General features: G+C 38.7%; 1 protein-coding gene across 1 annotated transcript in view; it reads right to left on the bottom strand.

Annotated features, from left to right (window-relative positions):
* Positions 1–3,137: 3,137 nt before the first annotated feature.
* Positions 3,138–24,855, bottom strand: part of LOC103004469 (calmodulin-binding transcription activator 1-like) — a 37,785-nt gene continuing 16,067 nt past the window's right edge. The window contains exon 2 of the mRNA XM_057527632.1: positions 3,138–3,447. Coding sequence (XP_057383615.1) covers positions 3,138–3,447 — 310 coding nt within the window. The remainder of the gene's footprint in view (positions 3,448–24,855) is intronic.

The raw sequence follows: 24,855 nt of genomic DNA, 5'->3' as shown, positions 1-24,855 counted from the left end.
AGGATGTGGAGAAAAGGGAACCCTTGTACACTGTTGGTGGGAATGTAAATTGTTGCAGCCACTATGGAAAACAGTATGGAGTTTCCTCAAGAAAACTGAAAATAGAACTACCATATGATCCAGCAATTCCACTCCTGGGTATATATATGGAAAAAACAAAAACACTAATTTGAAAAGATCCATGCACCCCAAGTTTGTAGCAGCATTATTTACAATAGCCAAGACATGGAAGCAACCCAGGTGCTCAACAACAGATGAATGGATAAAGAAGATGCGGTGCACATATATTTCTCAGCCATAAAAAAGAATGAAATTCTGCCATTTGCAACAGTATGGATGGACCTAGATAATACTGTGCTTAGTGAAATAAGTCAAAGAAAGACAAATACTGTATATCACTTATATGTGAAATCTAAAAAATAACACAGATGTGTAAGCAAAACAGAAACAGACTCACAGATATAGAAAACAAACTTGTGGTTACCAAAGGGAAGGAAGAAGGGTGGAGGGACAAATTAGGGGTATGGGATTAAGAGATACAAACTACTACATATAAAATAGATAAGCAATGAGGATATATTATACAGCACAAGGATTTACAGCTGTTATCTTGTAATAACTTACAATGGAGTATAATCTGCAAAAATGCTGAATCACTATGCTGTACACCTGAAAATAATATAATATTCTAAATCAACTATACTTCAATGTTAAAAATTAAATAAATAAAATAAAGACATTTGATCAGTAGATCTTTGGAAGTAAAGAGATAATTGCAGTGTATGTCTGTGTGCTAATTCTATTAGGATCACTCTGTAACACAGATGTAATCAAAATTGTTCTGTCTGTGCAATGAAATAAATTATTTATTCTCTGATGGACACAGTTATAAAGACTCACAAGCGTTTTCTCTGTAATATTTGAAACACAAACCAGAGTAAAGGGGAGGTCAGAGGCTGTTGGTGAATTTACATATTGTTGCTGTGTTTATTTCCTAAGGGAACACTAATAAGTTGGCGGGGAAACAGAAAGAAGAAACCCTTTTATTCTCCTCCATGCATAGTCAAATGGAACGTCTTTGTTTTCTTCAAAGACCTCATGTATTCATACTCGAAGATATGAAGTTATGAAGAAGACTGATCCTTCCATTGTTTAAAAATAGTAGAAATGATGGTGCAAAACTTAATGTTTTCTGGTGTTGATTTTACAGACTTTTAGAAAAATAATAAATAAAAGGGAAATATATTCTCTTTGGTGATATCTCTAACAGCATACGTTTTAGTTTGAAATAATGTATTTCAGCTTCATAAGGAATAACAACATAAATAACCAACATATATATTAGAAAGTAAATCCTCGAGTATTTCTCCTGAACCAAATTACTTTCTGAGAAAATTCTATTTTCTAAAATAGAGACTGACTCCTTCAATGAACGGCTCTGTCCCTGTTTCCTGTCACTAGGAATAGGCAGTCCTGTAAGGTGATGGTGGTATTCTAATACTGACATTTAATGAGTGAAAGATAAACACTTTTAATGAGGTTTGCAAACTCTTAATTTCAGTGATTTTTGTCTACATAATGTTCTGCCAACAAATCAATTCAATCAACAATATCAATAAAATCAGCAAAGATAGGCGAATCTCACTGAGTTCACATTCATTCACTCAGTAAATTTTTATTGAATTTCTACTATGTGCTAGATAACTGTTCTAATCACAATAAACCAGAAAAGCATCCTTGACCTCAAGAAGCTTAGATTCTAGTAGGGGAGACAGACAAAGATAAATAAATATGTAACTAGATACATATCTAAGTACCTAGAAGAATGACTAACATATAATGGCATTCAGTAGCTTTTACAAAAATGGTTTTTATTGATGTATAATAAAATTTATATAAAGTGTGGTAGGCAGCATGATTTCCCCCTACAAATGTCCATGCTCTAATCCCTGGAACCTATGAATGTTACTTGACAAGGGGAAGTAAGGTTGTAGATGGGTTTAAGATTGCTAATAAACTGACTTTAGGGTAAGGAAATTATCCTGGATCATCTGAATGCATCCAAAGTAATCACAATGGTCCTTCAAATGCAGAAGAGGGAGGCAGTGTCAGAGCAAGGCCATGTGAGAAAGGCGTGAATGGCTATAGCTGGCTTTGAAGATGAAAGGGACGCACAAACCAAGGAATGTGGGCAGCTTCTAGCAGCTGGAGGGGGCAAGAAAATGGATTCTCCCTTAGAGCCTCCAGAAGGAACCAGCCCTGCTGACACCTTGATTTTAACACAGTGATACCTATTTTGGACTTCTGTTGTCCAGAATTATGAAATAATAAATTTGTCTTGTTTTAAGCCACTAAGCTTGTAGTAATTTGTTGCAGCAGTGAAAGGAAACTAATACAAACAGTGAAATGTACATGTCTTAAGCATATAGATTGACAAGTCTTAACAAATATCTTCATTCATGCAACCAACCAAGTTATGGATATTTGCATCGCCAAGAAATTTCCCTCATTGGCTCGTTCTAGTCAAACCATTCTCCCCCAAACAGAGGGAATCACTGTTCTAGTTTCTATCACATTAAATTACTTCAGCCTGTTCTTGAGCTTCATATAAATGGAATCATAAAGTATGCATTCCTTTGTGTCTGGCTTCTTTCAACACACTGGTTTTGAGTTTCATCTGAGTTGAGTCTAACAGTAGTTCAATTCCTTTTATTGCATAGTAGTGTTGCATTGTAAGCACACAGCCAGGTCAGATCAGGGCCATGCCCAGAACTGACAGGAATATCACTTCTGTCATTAATTCATTGGTCAAAGCCTTAACAGAACCTATCCAGATTCAAAGGGATGGAGAAACAACTCTGCGTCCATTTTGTTTTGTTTTTTAATTTTTAAAACTGAAATTAATTGTAATACAGAAAATGAACACAGCATTTTGTGAATGTATCGCTCAAAGGGTTATCTCTATTCGAGGAAATCAGCATGTTACACTTTGAGAGATGAAATGTTACAGCTTGTGCACCAAAATCAAAAAATGAAATGAAATTAAAAAATAAAATGGTGACCAAGGTAATGCAGGTTAGGGGATCAAAGGTGAAGGGTCACACATTATTAAAAAGAAATCCAAAAGCCCAGCTGCATCATGATCTCTCATTAGTGTTCCAAAGGTGCCTCTCTTTGGGTAAACTTGAACATTTTGGCAGACATTCAAGCAGTTTTTTCAGTAAAAAGATTTTTACATGACTACCATCGCTGTTCCCATGATCATCTTCTATAGGTGGCAAGGTGTTGAGAACACAGTAGGTGCTATTTCCGCAGAATACACTTTGGGAAACGCTCCTCTGGCTTGTTTTCGGCAGCCGTTTCCCCTCTCCCGCCGCAGCTTTCTGCTCCTCAGGACTGGCCCCGAGCACGCGCTTTGTACTGCCGCTGCCGCCCACGACTCCTGACCTGAGTGGCAAAGGCCCTGTTATGGACCAAACTGGGTCCCTTCAAATTCATATGTTAAAGTCCAAACCCCCAATACCTTAGAATATGACTCTATATGGAGATAGGGCCTTTAAAGAGGTGATTAAGGTAAAATGCGATCTTGCGGGTGCGTCCTAAGGCCATATAAGTAGTAACCTTATAAGAAGAGGTTAGGACAGGGACACACACAGAGGAAAAAGACCACGTGAAGACACTGGGAGAAGACAGCCTCTACAAGCCAAGGAAAGAGGCCTCAGAAGGAAACCCTGCTGGCATGGTGATCTTGGACTTCTAGCCACTAGAACCATGAGGAAATAAGTTTCCTGTTGTATAAGCCACCTGGTCTGTGGTATTAGCTATAGTAGGCTTGGAAAATGAATACAGACCCATGCAGAAGATGGGAAATATTATTGTGGTAATATATGGGAAGTACAGTCTGCTACAGTTAGGCCTAAGCCCTCTGTCTTCTGTTAGTTTTCCATTTGTCCCATCTGTTTTTAGTGTTCTATTCCTCCCCACTCCTCCCAACCTTTCTTGCCTTCTTTTGGCTTAATTATTTTTTTACAGTTCCACTTTTCCTCCTTTTTAAGCTCTGAATCTTTGTATTCTTTTTGTGGTTGCTCCAGGGATTATGTTTTGCATCCTTATTTTATCACAGTCCACTTAGAATCAACATTGTACCACTTTACCACTTAAGAGACTTGTAACAGTATAATTCTTTTGTGCTCTTGTCACATATTTTTCTTCTGTATATATTATAAACATTATCCTTTAAAGAAACTAGGAAAAAAAGAAAGTAGACTCATATTTACCTATGGACTTAACATTTCTGGAGTTCTTCATTTCTTCTTGTGGATTTGACTTTTTATGTAGCTTTTCCCTTCAATCTAAAGAACTTCCTTTAGCGTTTCTTGAAATAAGTGTCTGGTCGCAAAAAAGTTCTCTGGAAAAAAACCCTTTATTTTATTCTCATTTTTGAAGCATATTTTCACCGGATATAGAATTATAGGTTGACAGGTTTTTAAAATTTTCTTTAGCTATGGGTTGATTTGTGTGTCTCTCCATTCCCTCGGCACCCACCCCCCCCCCCACCCGCCACCGCCAAGTTCCTTTGTTGAAGTCCTAATCCTCAGTTCCTTAGAATGTGACCTTATTTGGAGATAGGGTCTTTACAGAGGTAATCAAGTTAAATTCAGTCATTAGGGAAGCCTAATCCAATATAATTGGCGTCCTTAGAAAAAGAGGAAGTGTGGATACAGAGACATGCGTAGAGGGAAGATAATGTGAAGAGGCACAGGGGAAAGGCAATCATCTGCAAGCCAAAAATAGACACCTGGAATAGACCTCCCCTCACAGTCCTCAGAAGGAACCAACCCTGTCAAGGAATCAACCAACTCCTGATTTTGAACTTCTAGCTTCTAGAACTGTGAGACAATAAATTTCTGTAGTTTAAGTTATCCAGTCTGTGATACTTTGTTATGGCAGCCATAGAAAACTAATACACGTCTCATCACTTTAAGGATTTTGTTCCATTTTCTTCAGGTTTCCAAATCTGTTCTAATGAGAAGTTAGTTGTTATAATTATTTCCCTATATGTTATGTTTCTTTTTTTTTTTCCTCTGGATGCTTTTAAGATTTTATTTTAATCTTTGATTTTCAGTAGTTTGAACTTATGGGGCTCGGTGTAGTTGTTTTTGTATTTATCCTGTTTGGGGGTTATCTGAACTTCTTGGATCTATGAATTAAGTTTTTCATCAAATTTGGATACATTTCTTCCATTACTTCTTAAAATATTTTTCTCTGCCTCATTCTTTCTCTCCTTTCCCTGGACTCCAGTCATCCAAGGAAATGATATTGTTCCACAGATTACTGAGGCTCTGTTCATTTTTTTTCAATATTTTTTCTTTCTGTTCTTAAATTTGGATAACTTCCATTCATCTGTTTTCAGCTTCACTGACTTTTCTGCCAAGTAAAATCTGACTTTAATCCAGTAAATTTTTAATTTCAGATATTGTCTTTTTTAGGTTTAGGATTTCCATTTAGTTATTTTTTATATTTTCAGTTTCTCTGCTGAGATTCTCCATCCATTTATTCATTCATTGTCCATCTTTTCTTGAACAAATTTACAATAGCTTTTAAGACTCTTTATCTGCTAAATCCAACATCTGGATCATCTTGAGGTCTGTAGCTATTGCCAGCTTTTTTTGTGAATGTGGGTCACCTTTTCCTGCCCCCCTTTCTTTTTGCACGTCTAGTGATTTGTATTATGTGCTGGATATTTTGGGTAATAAATTATGAGGAGTCAGAATCATATTAAGTTTTATTCTGGCAAGCAGGTCAACTTACTGGTGAATCCTCTTGACCCTGTCTGGATTGGTTTTAGGCTTTATTGAGCCAGATATATTTTGCTTTTGTCCTTTGTCCTAGGTTATGACTGTTATTCTCGGGAGTGTTACTTACTCCTAAGGCATGGCCTTTCTGGGTCGTACTTGAATGTCCAGTGCTCAGCAAGGTCTCTCAACTCTGGCGTGGCTGGACTCCAACCCCTCCCAGAACAGCTTGGTAGTATCTCCGTTCAGCCCTCTGCCACCCAGTACTTGCTCTCTGCTACACCCTTGGAGTCTTATGTTGCTTATGGTCTGTCCAGCACTCAGGCAAGTACCCCGGGGTACTCACCACAAAGATAACTGGGAACCCCTCTGTACTGATTTCTCTTGGCTCTACCATGGTATGTGCATTCCAGCCACCTCAACAGCCTCAAAGTACTCTGTCTCGTCAGATCCCTGAGATCATTATTCTCCTCTCGGGTTCCACATTTCTGGGTGGTCAGGAAAGTGCCCCAAGGAAGAAAACTGCAGTGAATGTGTAGCTCACTTTGTGTTTCCTGTCTTTCAAGCATCAAACGAGTGCTATTGTCCAATACCTGAAAAAAAATTTTCCACTTATTATTTGCCCAGGTTTATAGTTGTTTTTGGTGAGAGAATAATTCCAATACCACTTACTCCATCATGGCCCAAAGTGGAAGTCCAATACTCAAAGCATTTTTATGCATAAATGAATGAATTTGACTTTGCCTTCCTAGTGTTCAGTGTAAAGCCTGGCACAATTGGAGCTTAATATACGTTTGTTGGATAAATTTCTAAGATTTCAAAGAAAATCTACCCTCAAACTCCATTATTGGTCCACTATAAATGTGGAAGATAGGAATAGAAGAAGGTACTAAATGTTAATATGGAACTTTTTTTTTCTAATTTTAGTTAGCTTGTACTTCATGCAAATGGAAATGTTTCTGTATCCAGAACTGTTTTATTGGTAAACTCTCTAGAGGAGATTGAGGAACATTGACACAATGCAGATTACTTTCTTGGTGGAAAGAAAATTGACATCTATAGTATACTTGGCTGGGAAGAAACAACCATGTTGTTGAGATCAGAAGAAATACACACAGCTTTCTGGGGGAATAAGAAAGGGTGTCTTGTCAAGAGACTCATATCTTGTTTGATTGGAGATGTCCTCATCAGCTTTCTGAGAAGCTATATAAAGAGGGCAACGCTCTCTCCTTTTTAGCAATTTTCACCTTGTTTTCTGAGGGATTTTTTTTTGTGGTTTCACACCAGGCCCAGCTGGGTCTAAACAAAATCAGCTGGAGGGATCCTTCTGCACCTGGGTCCTGCAGGTCCATTCTGTGTCACCAACTAGGGTGGGAGCGGCCAGCATCAAGCTTATTCCTCAGTGGAAGTTCTGCCACTTTGAATAGCATGGTGACACCTCAGCTTTATGCTAATGGAATAAAATATTCATTGCTTCAAGTTTCCATAATGACAAAGCATTCACTTTTCTTGTTTTCAAACTGGGAATCCTTCTAGAATATCTATTAGGGGAGTCCACTGTGAGTCACTGTCACAGCTTAGATGCCTACTCTTTTCTTTTAACCCTTCTACTCCAATTCTCTGCACATCACATGTAGATACAAATCTTTGTTCTTGTTTCCTAGAGGAACAAAGAGGCAGAAGAGTTAAAAATTGCTAATAAATCATGTGACCATCTGTAGTACAAATTTTATTGAAAAACGAACTAGAATTCTGCAGCTCTCCCTAGCTCCCTGAGTCCTGACACTTCCTCCTTCAGAGAATTAATTTGATTCAAGACTCTGGAAAGCAAGAAGATGAATTAGATATTAATAAGACTGATTTATGCAAAGGAAGCCACAACAATGAGTATATTGTGCATTATGCAAAGCAGAGGCAGTGCGCTTCAGAATGAGAGTCACTTGAAATCTTAATTACAGGTTATATATTGAAGTACACGGTAATGACAATGTCCTGCATTAAACATTTAACCTCAGAGATATCAAATAAAATGCAGTTTTAAAAGAATTTTTTTAAAGCAATTAAAAAAATCACAGCACCTAAATTGTTATGAATTTATATGTATTTCTTGACTTAAACATGACAAGATGACACGTGATAGAGGACAGTTGAGCACATTTGACATGTGCCTTTCTGCTCCACAACACACCTTATATGCCTAATGAGGATGTAACTTTCTCTATTATAATACGGCTCACATCCTACTGGGGAATGAGGCAGCCATTAATGCACAGCTGTTGGCTTCTGTGTAATAGATATGGAACAAAACAGCCTCTATTTAGCTGTTGCCTTTTTGTGAAACAGCAGTGAAATTTCCTACAATAATAATAATGATAATAATCTCTTATAGTTACTCAGTGATTTACAGTATACAAAGCGTTTGAACATTTAGAATAACAATGGCTACCATTTATTCACTGTGTTTTAGGCACTTTCTTAAATGCCTCACATCTACTTGGTTGGTTTAACTCTTACAGCAACTCTGTGAGGTAGCCATTGTTTTTCCCATTTTCCAGATGAAAAACTGAATGCTGAGAGATGAAGCAACTTAACTAAGATCATGTAACTTGCAAGAGGTCAGAGTTGAGATCTGTGTGACTGCAAAGTCAGTTGTCAAAAACTGTGTTGTCTTGCCTTGTTTGATGTCACAAATACATTCTAATGTTAAATACTTATAGCTGCTCCCTGCCATGCTCCCAAAGTGTTACAATTTGAAAAATAATGTATTTACGTAAAAGGAAAAAAAATGGAAAAAGCTGTTGCCTGGCTAATTTTTTTCTCTTCATTTGCTTAATTTTCCGCCGTATCTTCTACACCCCATATACTATCACCTCAGACAGAGCCCACCATTCTTTAGCTTGTCCCCTGCTGTCCCTTAGCCTGGAAATCTTCCTGGCTGCCCAGTCATGAGACAGCTATGTTCAATAGTGGACTCTGTTCTTCCATCATAAATATTCCACTGTGTGCATGTTTGCATGCTTGTGTGTGTGTGTGTGTGTGTGTGTGTGTGTGTGTATGTGTGGGGGGGGGATGTAGCGGAGAGCAATTAGATCCATCCAGAGCCAAGTTTAACAAGCTCACACACAAAGGCAGCAATCTGTTTTTCTGTTGCAATAGTGGTGGCTCCTCTGCACTACCTTTGAGGCTTTGCTGAGTCATGCCTGGATATTATTCATATTCACTCACTCATTCATTCAATCACTGAAAAATACTTGAGCATCTACTCTATGCCAGGCTCTGTATTAGATGCTGAGAATACAGTTAAAAATACAGATACATTATTCCTTGCCCTCATGAAACTTATAGTCCAGCTGGGAAAATAGATAATACCCATTACAACAGAGTGTGGAGAAGGAGGTTTTCAATATGGGAAGCATATGTCAGAGACCAGCAAAGAACAAAGCAGCTTTGGGGAGTGGGGGGAACGCTGCCTCCCAACTCCTGATGTTTCCATCTTTGTTGGGGGACATGAATTTGTGTAACTCCAGCTTCTTTCAGTTTGTATTCCAGTCTCTGGTTGTCACTCTTGTTTATCATCACTCCTGCTGTCTACCTTTCCCCATTCCATCTTACCTGATTAGTGAGTTTGGGAGGAGGACCCAGACACATATAGCCCCACTCCTTCCACTTCCTTTCTCTTTGGGAGCTCCTGCCCACTGGAAGTATATGCTCTTGTCTGCTCCTCCATGCTGCCCTCTGGGAAGTCCTGTGAATTTCAGCTCTGCTTGAGACCAGGTGGGTGAGTCTATCTAATTCTGTGGTACAGTATTAGAAACACATTGTTGCTGCACATTTAAGCCGCATTCTTTCATATCAACTTAAAGACTAAGAAAGGTGATATTTTAACCCTAATGCACCTTACTCTTTTTTTTTTTAACATCTTTATTGGAGTATAATTGCTTTACATTGTTGTGTTAATTTCTGCTGTATAACAAGGTGAATCAGCTATATGTATACATATATCCCCATATCCCTTCCCTCTTGCGTCTCCCTCCCACCCTCCCTACTCCACCCCTCTAGGTGGTCACAAATCACGGAGCTGATCTCCCTGTGCTATGTGGCTGCTTCCCATTGGCTATCTATTTTACATTTGCACCTTACTCTTTTGTATTATTTCTCAAATGGCTCAGAAAGCCATTTGGGTGGGAGAGACTGGTGTAAACTATTGAGTTCATGTACTGATTATAACAAGTGTCTTTTAAAATATCTCTGCTTTAGAGGAGGTCTAAGAAGCATAAAATTATTCTCATAACCCAATTGTCAATATGATTACTGACTGTTATTTTATTTCCTAGCAATGCCATTTGAATAAAAGTAGTGCTGAAATGAAAAGTCAAGAAATAGTTGAGAGTTCAATTATTGATATTGCATTCCTCTTTGACCTTTACTATATATATAATATAATTATTAATGGTAAATTTAACTTGTGGCTTTTTTATAAATGAATTTTCCTTGTTCCATAATATTAAGCCATGGAGATTTATTGCACTTTAAAAAAATTATTATATAATATTTATACAGAAAAGTTTATGAAATGTAAATGTCCACTAACATGAATTGCATTATTTAATTCTTTGGGTTATCACTGGACATCCACTGTTCAAAATGTAAATTCTGATGAGGAAAAGAATACGATGGTTTTGCTTTTATATTTGTTGATTTCTTCATTTGTCAATGAAATTGAGGAAGCTCTGACATCCATTCACATTCTGGTTCTTTATTCTCTTCTTAGCAGCGCAGTTCTCAGAATGCAGTCATGGTCAGGACCACATCTCCCAATGTGTGAATTGCCTCTTATTGGGCTGCGGAGGCTGCCGTTTCCTCTTACCTCAGCCACATCTGTCCTTGCGCATGTGTAAGTGTAGAAGGTTCATAGAAGCTGTCAATCTGATGATACTCTTACATTTCTTTAGGGACTTAGGAGGATTGGAGGGAAAAAAGGGAAATTTTAATCACCTTTTCTTTTTTTTTTCTTTTTAAATGATTTGAGTTGTATTTTCATAGATGAATCCTCCAGTTCACTTCACTGAGAGCTGCAGCTTTGCTTGATTAACTCTAATCTAAATACAATCAACCCTTCCTCTAAACCATACACATGCACATTTTCACCATATAAATCTGCATTTACTAAGTGTTGCTTTAATCATTTACTGAATGTTTAGTAAGGCCTTTCCTCGGTCCTAGGAATGCAAAAATGAATAGGAAACAGAATTATTACAGAGTGACAAGTTCTAGAGTAAATTTAGGGAGTAGATTTGGGAGCACAGAAGAGAAAGTGCTTAAGAGCCAATAGGGAAGATTTCACGGTAAAGGGAGTGCAGCAAACACTCTGGAAAGAGAAGAGTTTATTTACAGAGGATTTGGGAGTTGAAGGGGCACAAAGGAACAGGTAAAGTGACATTCAGAGGTGAGGAGACAGGAACGGGGACAGCCAGGTAGGTGGAAATGAGGGTAGGGAAAAGGATGGATGATCCCAATGGCATGCATTTTGGATGACCAGGCAGAGTGGTGTGAAGAGAATTAACTGGTTTCAAGTTTCCAAAATGAACTATAGGGAAAAGCTATTTTGGACACATCTGGACTTCAGCAATTTTTTTCTACTTATGGGAATGCTATTAGGGTCAATTCTGCTTGCTATCAATCAGAAGGGGGAAATGTTGGAGGAAGAGAATGACAAGAAAGAGTTTGTACTTCAGAAAATGCATTTCTATAATACCTGGGTTGTGATCATTAGAGCTACCCTTTTCTAATATGTGAATGTGATTTTGAATTCTTTTCAAATATTTGCCTCTGTGCTCTTTTCTTTTTTATATATAAATTTATTTATTTATTTTTGGCTGAGTTGGGTCTTTGTTGCTGCGCGCAGGCTTTCTCTAGTTGCAGCCACCGGGGGCTACTCTTCGTTGCGGTGCGTGGGCTTCTCATTGCAGTGGCTTCTCTTGTTGCGGAGCATGGGCTCTAGGCGCGTGGGCTTCAGTAGTTGCAGCACGTGGGCTCAGTAGTTGTGGCTCATGGGCTCTAGAGCGCAGGCTCAGTAGTTGTGACACATGGGCTTAGTTGCTCCGCGGCATGTGGAATCTTCCCGGACCAGGGCTCAAACCTGTGTCCTCTGCATTGGCAGGCAGATTCTCAACCACCGCGCCACCAGGGAAGCCCCTGTGCTCTTTTTTTCTAAGTAATATGGAAACTATGACATTTTAGGAATCATACTTTCTAATTCCTTTATTTACTTCCCCATCCACCACTATATGGTACAGAATTTTACATATATATGTAAATGACTTTTCTTGATTTTTTTTTCCCTTCAAGCCTAGCTTAAATAGGCTTTAGGATAGCAGTGGAGAGAAGGTTTTCCCTTCTGCGTGACACTATCAGCCTTATTGTGTGTCTTGTTGATGTGGAAAAGGAAAATAAAAAATAACAGACCAAGTATTTTCTGTTATTTGTACATTTGCCTCTAAGATGTCTTATTTTGTGTGAAAACCGTGTTGATACTTTATGATCTCCAGATCCCAGAAGGGATATTTTTAATGAACAGAGAAGCAAGCATTATGTTGCTGAGTGACAATTACTTAGCAATGATTTTCAGCTTTTTTATAATTTTTAAACAAAATTTTTAAATAGTTGTAGATTTACAGAAAAATTACACAGGTAGTGCAGAGTTTCCATATAATTCTCACCCAGTTCCCCCTGCCATTAACATCTCACATTAGTGTAGTACGTTTGTCACTATTAATGAACCGATGTTTATATATTATTATCAGCTAAAGTAAATACATACTTTTTTCAGAATTCCTTAATTTTCCCTGATGTCCTTATTTTATTCCAGAATCTCATTCAGGATACTACATTACATGTAATCATCCTGTCTCCTTAGGCTACTATTGAAAGTTGGACATTGGTATCAGGTAATAGGAACTAAGATGAATGAGCCCTCAGTGGGTGGATTTATATTAATTGTGCTAGAATTTGGGCTGTTCATGTTTGCTGTTGCTACAGGTGTCAGAGCCTTAATATTTCTTTAGTGCCCTTGTTTTTCGTTTCCCTTCCTGACTCGAGGCTTCCCTAAGTCCTCACCTTCAGAGATAGTCTGTGTCTTGCAGTTCTTTCAGCTGCAATCAGTCCACTGATGTTACACTGGAGCCCTGTTGGTGTTGTGATAAAGCGTGGAAGTGAAATAGCATTCTATAATCCTGTGACTAAATCTCAGTCTTTTACTGGGCTGTGACCTTCCCAAATATTTCTCAGTGATATAATCCCCCCCATCCCACCCCCCGCTTCCTACTCCCTTTGCTCGCTGCAGTATTGCCAATTTATTTCCCTGAAACTCTGATCTCTATTGACTGTGCTTTTCCCCCTTTGGTGAGTCCATTCAACAAATATTTGTTTAGCTTCTACTATGTTCCAGGCACTACTTTGTCACTGGGGGAGTGATTTAGTGTTGAGGAAAAAAATTGATGTTGCAGGAGAAATTAAGGATAATATCTGGAATGATGTCCTTGATTAGGAGATAAGAGGATGTGACCGAGTTCACAAATGGAGTGGCTGGCTTTAGACGGTAGCTTGTACAGTGGATCATAGGAGCTTGTAACAGGAAGGAAGGCAATAATTTGGCCCGGATGCAAGTAGGTTGGTTGATTTGGCTTCATAAGGGACTGAAGCCAGGAAAGTCATCAGAAACAGACAGCTAATTCCTCTCTCTCTCTCTCTCTCTCTGATTCTTGGGCTTCATGGTTTCTCGTAACTCTTCCTGTTTGCTTCATTCTCCATTCTCTTTGAAGTCTGATATCCAGTACTTAAGTAGGGATATGATAGGAAATGGCTCTGCCATAATTCTCTCAGGTCATCAACTTAAGAGCTTAGAGTTGCTGAGTCTCAATTACAAACTTCTGGAAGAGAGAACTACACAATTTTCCCTTCTAAGGTTAGGGGTCTACCACTGTTTCCATTATTTACAGCCAGTAAGTTGCTCCACTACTCACTTTGCAGGGATTGTGAAGACCAGCTCTCCAAGAAGCAGATGTGAGAAGCTTCTGTCAGGGGATGTGGATTTGGGGAGGAAATGATTTCAATTTCTAACAGTGTGTGTGTGTGTGTGTGTGTGTGTGTGTGTATAAAACATCCAAAGTTAATCTGTACATTTCATTTAACATCCTTAAAAATACCATATTGCTCTGCTTAAGTGCATTTAGAATTTGATTTTGGAATTAAGAGCCCAAGAATAAGGAAATTGTATTTTAAATTATTGTTTGAATTATTAATTCATAGTTTAAGTTACTGGTGTACATTCATTCTCTTACTAAATTTGAACCCCTTACTCAAAAATATAGTTGAATACATATTGTCAGGCAAATTCTACAGTGCAGGCCTGAACCTCGGCCCTGAATGTGCTGGAGCGATTCCTTTTCTGCTTCTAGAGCTTTCACCATTACCTGCCCACCCCCAGTTTTTTAAAAGCTAACCTTTCACTCCAGATGGAATCTCCTGTTATGCTTGATGACCGCTTAAGACGAAAGTGAATGCTTCTTTGTCCTAACACTTGATAACACTGGCTGAATTATTTAGACAGTTGGACACTGTTGGAATTATTAACCCAAAAACGTCCTGTCCCTTTGGGAAAAAGATAAATTGCATAAGAAGTAAAATGCCATAGGAAAAAATTCTATTTTGGATCTATGAATTAATATTTCTTTAATTATAAAGTATTGTAATTTCACTATCTATCCAGAAAGAAATGTTTGGTAAGTTTAGAAAACTGCTTTCGTTTGATAAGAGCCTTAAATGTGAACAAAAGTGGAGACATAGATAACTTTTTTCCTGTCAGTGCATTTTATTGGCACATGTGGCGTCCAATTGTTCCCCAGTATCGATCCTCCCTTTCTTCCTTAGTGACGGAGTCCCCAATTTTTATCTAGGCACAGGCAATAGGAATAAAGACTGCATTTTCTGGTTCTCACCCCTTGTAGCTGGATGCGACAGTAAATAAGTTCTTGTATAAAAACTTCCAAGAAGTTTCCTTAAAGGGAGCATTTGTCCCCTTCTTTACCTCTCCTTTTTTCCCCACTGGCCAGAATTTGGATGCGATGGCCAAGCAACAATATTGGATCATGAAATAGAGGCCACAATTTGAGGATGCAGAGCAGCAAAGTCAAAGGAGCGTGCGTCTCTAACACTTCTGAGCTTTCACACTTGCCCAGATCGCTTTGTTCCTGCATCACCTCTCCATCGCTACAGTAATACTGAGTAAGAAATGTTCACAAAACTTCAACGGCGTACGGCAATACCTATTGCTTACACGTATGTGGGATTCAGCTGATCTGATGCTGGGCTCCCTTCTGGGGGTCAGTGGAGGGTTGGCTGATCTAGATTGGTTTCAGGTGGGGCAATTTATGACTCAGCTCTGCTCCATCTGCCTTTCACCCTCCAGCAGAGCACGTGGAGCACATCCTTGTAGTGTAATGATAGAGGCACAAGAGAGCCAGTGGAAACACGCAAGGTCCTTGAAGGTTTAAACTTGGAACCAGAACACCAGCACTTCTGCCTCATTCTGTCAGCCAAAGCAAGTCAAAAGACCAGCCCAGATTTAAGGAAGTGGATTCCACCTCTTTAGTGAGAGGAACTGCAAGTTACACGGCAAAGGGGATGATAGAGGGAAGAGTGGAGAATAGGGGCTACTTCTGCAATCTTTCACCTTTCAGACTTCTTTTATGCAAGAGACAAACTTCTGTCTTGTTGAAGCTTCTGTAATTTAGTTTCCTTTCGATTCATTTTTGTTGTAGGTAGCTGACCCTAATCCTAATTGATTTATTGAGTTTCCACTGGAATGTCAACTTCATGAGGTCAGAGATTTTCTTTTCAAAATCACTGTTTGTGCCCACAGAATGGAATAATATTTCCATAGTAGGCATTCAATACTTTTTGATAGAAATAGATAAATGATATGCAGTTAAGCTTAATATTTTAGAAAAGAACACATTTGTAGAAAGAACATAAACATGAAGAGTGGTGACAAACAAACAAAAAACCAGGATTATGAATAGCTTTAGAACCCAATTAGACTGCTATACAATAAATATTTTTTAAAATGCTGATGTATCTTAAAATAATTTGGTGATTGTGGCAGATACTATAATTTGGCTCACTGAGCTCCCATTGCAATCCCTTTAACTTGACTATAAAGACTGTAAAGCTAAAAGCTACATTTTCACACTTCCTAGCAGCCAGGGTCCTGCAAACAACCTAGCTTTCACCACAGTAGCCCGCCTACAATTGATTTGGAGGGAGCAGTGAGCACGGGGTGATAGCTGTGTACACTGCATCTCCCAGCAAGGCAGATGGCAGAGGTGCCCAGCTTTCCTGGGTCAGCTGTCGTGAAGTTTCTGACTTGGGGGTCACGGGATTAGACTGGTGGGGCACAGCAGCTACGTTTCACTGTTTAGATCCAGTGCTGTCTTTCAGCTTTTCTCTGTTTGCTCTGTTCCTGGCCGTGTGTTATTTAAACCTTACACTTGGACACTGCAAGATAGTCTGTAGACTACATGATATTTTCTAGAGTACCTTTTTGTTCACAAACCAGCTGGGGGAGATTCTGTTGCCTGTGATTATTTTCAGAAATGACCAGAGATTTGATCAATTATATTAGCACCTCATTTGCTAGAGTGCCATTTTTATGGATCTTTAGTTAAAATGTGGAAACTTATTTTTGATTTAGGATAGAGGCAGGGAAAGTTCATAAATAGGTACATTTTATAAATATATCTTTGATTTTTGTCTACCTTAAAAAATATTTCTTACTAGGAAAAAAGTGATCTTACAAAATGGGCTATGATTAAAGCATCAAGAAGTGAGAATGATTCGTGTTTCAAATGTATTTTATGGTAGTTCTTTTCTATATCCGTAAAGCATAAAGGTCAAACTTTGTTTTAATTATTGTTTCTTTTTTCTATATGCCCTTTCCTATATCCTTGAATAAATTTTTATCCCATACAGGACACTGATAAGCATGAAAATATTGGAAATAATGCATTTACTTTCAGTGATCTTTTTGATATGGTTAAATGTTTCTATACAAGCAAATGTTGACTTTTCAAACATTTCTGTTTATTTTGGGAGAAATAGATATAAATGGTAATATGTAATTGTAACAAAAATAAACAGAATTTACACATGTGAGCTTACACCTGGCTTTCTCAACCTCAGCATCGATGGCATTTTGGGTTTGTAACTCTTTGTTGTGGGCAGTTGTCCTGTGCATTGTAGGATGTTAGCAGCATTCCTGGCCTCTACACACTAGATGCCAAGAGTATAAAACTTCCCAAGTTGTGATGATCAAAAATGTCTCCAAATGTTGCCAAATGTGCCCTGGGAGCCAAAGTCAGCCCCCACCTACCCCAATAAGAGCCACAGTGTTACACAAACACACAAAACATGGAAGCAACTTCTAATGAAGTGTTTAACAATATTTTTTCAAGATCTTGAAAAACATCTTAATGCATGAAATATGCACCATAGACAACACTTATGGTGCGTGAAATATGCACCATAGACAACCATATCAAACACTTGTTAGGAAATAGATGCATCTTCCCCCTTTTTCACTCTATTGAACTCATTATGTAAATTTGGTTTTCGCATCAGATCCAAATGAGCAAGTTGTCAACTGAATAAAGACAAAAAAGCCAGGCATGTATATATACAAAGAACAAAACCCAAAAAACCAACTAGAAGCACCTAGCAATTACCTGTGATTCATTTTTGAGCCTATGGTGTTTGTATTTTAATTCCTGAGGATAGTCTTAAACAGTTGGAATCTAGTCCTGGGGGGTGGAACAAAAAATTATTTTCTTCTTTTCCCAGCAGCTGAAAAGAAAAATGACTGTTTACCTGAGTTTCATTCTCAAACCATGTGGGGTAGCCCTTGGGCTGTATTGTCACCATTGTTTGTTTATACGTTTTATGATCTTTGTCCGGGAGTGCTTCAGGGTTGCTGGAGAAGTTTTCAGACCCCAGAAATAATATTTAATCTTGAAATACCTTGTCAAAATAAAAACTTTTTCTGACCCAACAAACATTTTTTTGAAGCACAACAGCCTGTTGGAATGAAAGTTTCAATATTTAGGACCCACAGAGAGAGGTTTTTAAAATATTATTCCAGAGTGACAAATTAAAGATGTGATTACAAACATAGACATTTGGCTTATTTAGGTAAATTAAAGAAACTACCTTACTTTTAAAAATACCTGTTATTAGAAATTCAAGAGATCCAAATTTTCATTCTACTTCTGAAACAAACTAAGCCTGTGATTTTGAGAAGAGAGAGAGGAAAGAACTTCTTAAAAAATGAGTCCCTGGGCTCCAATATTTTTCCAACTACCTTATTATGCTGTTTCTAGTCACTTAAAATTCCTCTCTCTCTGAGTCCTTCACCTTCAAATTAGGTTGTTGGATCTGGCCAAGGAATCTTCACTGAGATCCATGCATGAGATTCAGGGCGGGTCTGAGAATTCCCTAACACCGCACATACTCATATACTATATTTGAGTATACGTGTATGTGCAGCATTCTGTGGGAGATGGACAAGAGCGTCCATCAGGTCCTCAAAGGGATTCGGATCCTGAAAAATAAAAAATCAATTCACTTAGGACAAACAGGGGTATGCGTGTCCCTGGGAGTAGACGAATCCAGGGGGTACGTGGGGCATGGAAAGCTCTAAGGACATATATTTGTGTTCCTCGATTTCCTCGTATATTATGTGCTAAAATGTAACTGCCCGCAAAAGTACAAGTCAGAAAGCCGCTGTGATGGAGACTGAGTCTCCACCATCTCCTCCTTCATAACCTCCATTCCTCATTTCACAAAAGAAATGTTTACTTCCAGTTCTCTCATACACCCTCCACAGTGCCCAACAGAGGGATATTTCAGAATATTAGCGTTGGGGTTAAGAAAGTAAATGACTTTAATAACTGGATAACAATTCCTTTGTTCTTTTCATGGTTTGCTTTCAATCAAATTGAAAGAAGACTTAAACTGTTAGCTGATAAATCCTTACATTTTTAATGATTGGTCCCAATAATTTTCTCTATTGTGTATTTCTCTCTCTATTTAATTAATTTCCACTCTTCTCTCTATTATTTCTCTTCTCTTTTCATTGGGTTTAATATGTTGTTGTTTTTCTAACTTCTTGGGATAAGTATTTTAACCACCATAAAACCGGGTGACGTTGCTCTAGTAAAATGGTTTTCATTCTCATATACTTATTTATACAAACAACTTAATCAGTGCTAACATCCATGGAAATGAAAAATGGCAGCAAATTTCATTCTAAATGTCTCATTCTAGCAAAAAAAATTTCTATATTTTGATCATTTAGAACAAGGGTCAGCAGATTATAGCACATGGGCCAAATCTGGTCCATCACCTGTTTTTGTAAATCAAGTTTTACTGGAACACAGCCATCTCTGTGGTTTACATATTATCTCTGGCTGCTTTCAAGCTCTAAACACACAGTTGAGTAGTTATGGCAAAGACCAAATGGCCCTCAAGCCTAAAATATTTCCTATCTGGTCCCTTTACAGAAAAGGTTTGCTAACCCCTGATTTAGAGCCTAATGGTTATATAAAAATGAAACAATTAAATATAGATGCATATATATGTGTGTGTGTATTGTTGAGAAGTAAGGTAGGATGATGAATAAAATACTATGAAGCATGAAATATTTTATTTTAGTATAAAATTGTGTGGAGAATGTGGGATTAAAATACAAGTTCAAAGAGGAAGAGGGATTATGCACAATTTTCAACTGTCAGAGAAGAGCTAGTTCATGTATATGTCAATTTCGTCATAAACTGCAATTCTTGTTTAAACACAAACTTGTTTGTAATATGTTAACCTGTGCATATTTTAACATTAATTTCTGTTTCTATTGCTATTACTTCCTTTTTTCTATTCTCTTTGGGTTTAATTTGCTGTTGTTTTTCTACCTTCTTGGGAAAACATTTTAATCACTGATTTTTTTAGCTTTAACTTTGTATCTTATAAATACATTGAAGCTATAAATTTTCTTTGAAGCTCTAGTTGGTATCCACAAATTTTGGTATGTAATATTTTGTGATCTTTTGATTACAAACATTTTATTTCCAATATGATGTTTTGAACATGGATTTTTCAGAAATGCGTTGCTTAATTTCCAAGCATTTGGGAGGTTTTTTTTTGTTATTGATTTCTAGTTTAATTACAGTGTCCAGGAAACATATTATGAATGATTTCCATTATTTAACATATTTTATGCCCCAACATGTAGTCAGTCTTGGTAAATGTGTCACCTGCATGTGAGAAGCACATGGAATGTACAGTTTGACCTGACAGCTCTCTTGTCCTTCCCCAGCTCCCTCCCTATGTCCCCTCACAGGCCTTGGCCTAGTGCATCTCCTGCATGGCTACTCCAGTCTGGGCATCTGCTTTTAGAGGACCCGGACTAACACAAACCCACTTACCCCCTACTGCCTTTTATGCAACTGTTGCAAGGTACTTACTTACACATATGTTTGTTTTTTTTTAATTGAAGTATAGTTGATTTACAATATTGCTTACACATATGTTTAAAATCCCATAAGACATTATTGTTTTTTATAGTCAATATTCATTTGCATTTATTTACCCAAAAACTTACTTTAAAAAAAAATTGGGGCTTCCCTGGTGGCGCAGTGGTTGAGAGTCTGCCTGCCAATGCAGGGGACACGGGTTCGAGTCCTGGTCTGGGAAGATCCCACATGCCGCGGAGCAACTAGGCCCGTGAGCCACAACTACTGAGCCTGCGCATCTGGAGCCTGTGCTCCGCAGCAAGAGAGGCCGCGACAGTGAGAGGCCCGCGCACCGCGATGAAGAGTGGCCCCCGCTTGCCGCAACTAGAGAAAGCCCTCGCACAGAAACGAAGACCCAACACAGCCATAAATAAATAAATAAATAAATTTATAAAAAAAAAAAAATTGGTCTTTATTTCTTCTGGCATTTTCATGGCCCCAAAGTCATAGGACTGGAATCATATTTTCTTATGCCTCAAGAATCCCTTTGGTTTTTCCTTTAGTGTTGGTCTCTTTGCTGATAATTTTTTTCCTTTTTTGTTCCTATGAAAATTTGTTTATTTTGCCTTCATTTTTTTTTATTTTTTAAACATCTTTATTGAAGTATAATTGCCTTACAATGGTGTGTTAGCTTCTGCTTTATAACCAAGTGAATCAGTTATACATATACAATATGTTCCCATATCTCTTCCCTCTTGCATCTCCCTCCCTCCCACCCTCCCCATCCCACCCCTCTAGGTGGTCACAAAGCACCGAGCTGGTCTCCCTGTGCTATGCGATTTTGCCTTCATTTAAAAAAAATCTTTGCCGGATGTAAAACGTCTTCTGCCAGCATCCGTGAAACTGTGGCAGGCTAACTTGCTAGCTTGCAAGTAGGGTACAACCTCAGACCATTCACAGTTCTTGATCATTACTACCTGAAATTGTATTTTTATTTGCCTACTTGTATATATTATCTGTCTCCTTCTCTAGCATTTAAGTTCTTGGTCTCTTTTCACCCTGTATCTTCAGCATGTAAAACAGTCCTCGATACCTAGCAGACACTCAGAAAATTTGCTGACTGAGTAAATAAATAAATGAAAAACTTTTCTTACGCCCTTCCCTAGCATAATGTTTCAAAAATCTATAGAGCCATTTTCCTCATCATATCCTGAAGACAAATCTTATTTTCTCAGTGCTGCCTAGATCATTTTTCTTCCTGACTAGAATGTTACTTAAAGTCTTATCTCAGCATAGTAATGTTATTCACCATTTCTTCCAAAGCACATTGCTGACACTTGTTCCCGTTGTAGGAGTTTAGCACTGTGGGCAATACATAAGAGTACGAAGGGTAATACTAGGACCCCGGAGTAAATTGCTTCTCAGTCTAGTGCTGGCTTTACTCTTTACGAACCGTGTATCCTTGAGCAACTTACTTAACCTTTCCACACCTCAGTTCCTTCATCTTTATAACAGGGATAATGATAATGCCTAATTCATAATATTGTTGCAGTTATAAGCAGACACAACATATGGAAAGTACTTAGCAGAGTACTGGGCCTATAATACACTTTGAATAAATATGAGCTGAGTTTTCTGTGGAATTTGAATGCGGTTATTCCTCCCTGTGATGCCAACAGTGCCTTAGCATTAGAACTTGTTGCCAACTTTATTCGCATGCTCTTTGTTCCACGTTGAAGGCAATTACAAAGCCAGTGAACAATAACAGGCTTACAACTGTTACGCTCTCGGATGGGCCACTAAACTTTCACCCAGCTTTTTGTTTGCTGCAGGCGACCTGAGAACCCTTCTCCAAGGTAAAAGAGGAACGGAAGAGTTGAGCAAATCTTTTGGAAATTCCAGGAAGTTAAAAGAAATGCATTTTGGATTTTGAGCTGCATTTCTATGTTTATGGTAGTTGAAATTTTAATGGGTTTCCTTGGTCAGAATATCCCCCTGAATGACGGTCTCAGTGCTCAGCTTTATTAAAATTAGAGAATAACAGTATAGTTGAAGTTTCATTTATTTTATTTTATTTATGTATTTATTCATTTATTTATTTGGCTGCGTTGGGTCTTCGTTGCTGCACACGGGCTTTCTCTAGTTCCGGCGAGCAGGGGCTACTCTTCGTTGCGGTGCACGGGCTTCTCATTGCAGTGGCTTCTCTTGTTGCAGAGCACGGGCTCTAGGTGCGCGGGCTTCAGTAGTTGTGGCACACGGGCTCAGTAGTTGTGGCTCGTGGGCTCTAGAACACAGGCTCAGTAGTTGTGGCGCACGGGCTTAGTTGCTCCGCGGCATGTGGGATCTTCCCGGACCAGGGCTCGAACCCGTGTCCCCTGCACTAGCAGGCAGATTCTTAACCACTGCGCCACCAGGGAAGTCCCTGAAGTTTCATTTTACAAGATAGGAGGCTGAGACATTGTGGTGAAATGATAAAAATGTCATAATGAAAATACAAGTCCTGGCTGAATAGATGTTCATGAATCTATAGCCCAAGTTTAAACATAAAGACCTGTGCTGAATATGCGAAATCATTATGTAAGATGTTTAAAAAATCATTATGCTGCAAGATAGGAATGTAACCACAGCATTCGGATGTAACATTTTATTTATTTTAACTGCAAAGACTACCTGAGAAAAGTTTCTTGCCAAACAGAAATATTGAAGATGGAGAATGTTTCTTTTGTGAGGTAGCACAGAGACTGAGCAAAGCCTCAGATGCTTAGCTCCCAAACGCTGGCAGACAGCAGTCACGCTCATACATAGTCATAGCTCATCATGAACTCCAAGTCAGCACCAGTGCAAAAGATTGCTAAAAAATAGGCTGAGAAGCTGGTGGTTATAGATAGATTTCTAGAAGTAGATGAATTTCAGAAAATAGAAACAGAAAAGGCCTGACATTCTCAGATGCTGTTATATTTACAAGTTGCTCTAGCAAATGAAATTGAAAGCTGGTGACAAAGCATTCGCCAGAAAATAAATAAGTAACAGAAACAGTCCCTTGGGCCTGTGATTGAGTATGGCATTTTGCTACATCAGGCAGAAAACTTTCCTTAACTAAGGCTAAACTTAAGGAGTGTGAGACGGGTTGAATAGAAACAGCAGCTTCACAGACACGGCAATTGGTAACAAATGCCAAATGCAGAAATGCATGGGACCCATTTTCCTCTAAGCACATTATTATCATCATGTCATTACTATCAGCAACCCCGTGTGCATGCCAGTTGGACCACACACCACGCATTCTGGTGTGTTTGGACAGTACTGGTTTGCACAAACACGCATTGTTCTCATGACCCTGCCTATTAGAGTTCACGTTCACTCTCACACATGTCTTGGCGTGGACAATAAACTATATGGTCACTCTGTGCATGGTACATTATTAAGGTCAATCCAAGAAAAGCTGTGGCCCCTGGACTTAACGGTACTTATTTTTTCTCCCTTATGGGTACTAAGTGCCCCTGCTGTGTTCTAGAAGAGCAGATGCCGGGGGCGGGTTGGAGGGGAGGGGCACAGGTGTATCGAGTATCTTGGCACTTGCGAGGCTTAATAGGTGGGTAAGTTGGTTGAGTTAAATCCTTAACCACCCCCAGAGCCTCTTGGATTTAGGTAAATGCTACACCTCTGCTGAAGATTCTTTAAACTCTGCTGAGTGTAAAGAATATTGTAGCTCAAAGATAGGTTGTGTTCAGTCTTACTGTATTGGAAAGCAACCATGACACAGTGTTTGGCTGGAAGGCTGGCTTCTGCGGCACCAACAATATGACCAGCCCTTTTCTTCATGCTGAGAGGTATAGAGTGAGTTCATCTTTGTTATTATCCTGATGAAAAACTACACGTGCTTCCCAAAGTTAAACTTGTAAAGCTACTACTTAAACCTGTTTATGGACTAAGTATCCCTTTGCCACTTATCAGAGAAAGTAACCAGTCAGCTGGGTCTTGAATAGAGTTTATTGTTTGGGGATGTTTAAGTTCCCAAACTATCACACTGAAAATAAAGTTGGGCTTATCTATCTATCTATCTATCTATCTATCTATCTATCTATTTATTTATGGCTGTGTTGGGTCTTCGTTTCTGTGCGAGGGCTTTCTCTAGTTGTGGCAAGCGGGGGCCACTCTTCATCGCGGTGCGCGGGCCTCTCACTATCGCGGCCTCTCTTGTTGCGGAGCACAGGCTCCAGACGCGCAGGCTCAGTAATTGTGGCTCACGGGCCCAGTTGCTCCGCGGCATGTGGGATCTTCCCAGACCAGGGCTGGAACCCGTGTCCTCTGCATTGGCAGGCAGATTCTCAACCACTGCACCACCAGGGAAGCCCGGGCTTATCCTTTTAAATGAGTAATCTATTCCTTGTACACATTAGAGATAAAAGAAATAAGATTTAAAATCTAAGCAGGATGGTAGATTCTTAAGTAGAGCCTGATTCCAAAGACAGTCAAAATATAAAATATAGATTTGTTTCTCA

The sequence above is a fragment of the Balaenoptera acutorostrata genome, chromosome 14 (genome assembly GCF_949987535.1).
Source record: "Balaenoptera acutorostrata chromosome 14, mBalAcu1.1, whole genome shotgun sequence".
NCBI classification, from domain to species: domain Eukaryota; kingdom Metazoa; phylum Chordata; class Mammalia; order Artiodactyla; family Balaenopteridae; genus Balaenoptera; species Balaenoptera acutorostrata.
Note: the sequence above shows the minus strand (reverse complement) of the source record. Positions and strands in the feature narration are given on the sequence as shown.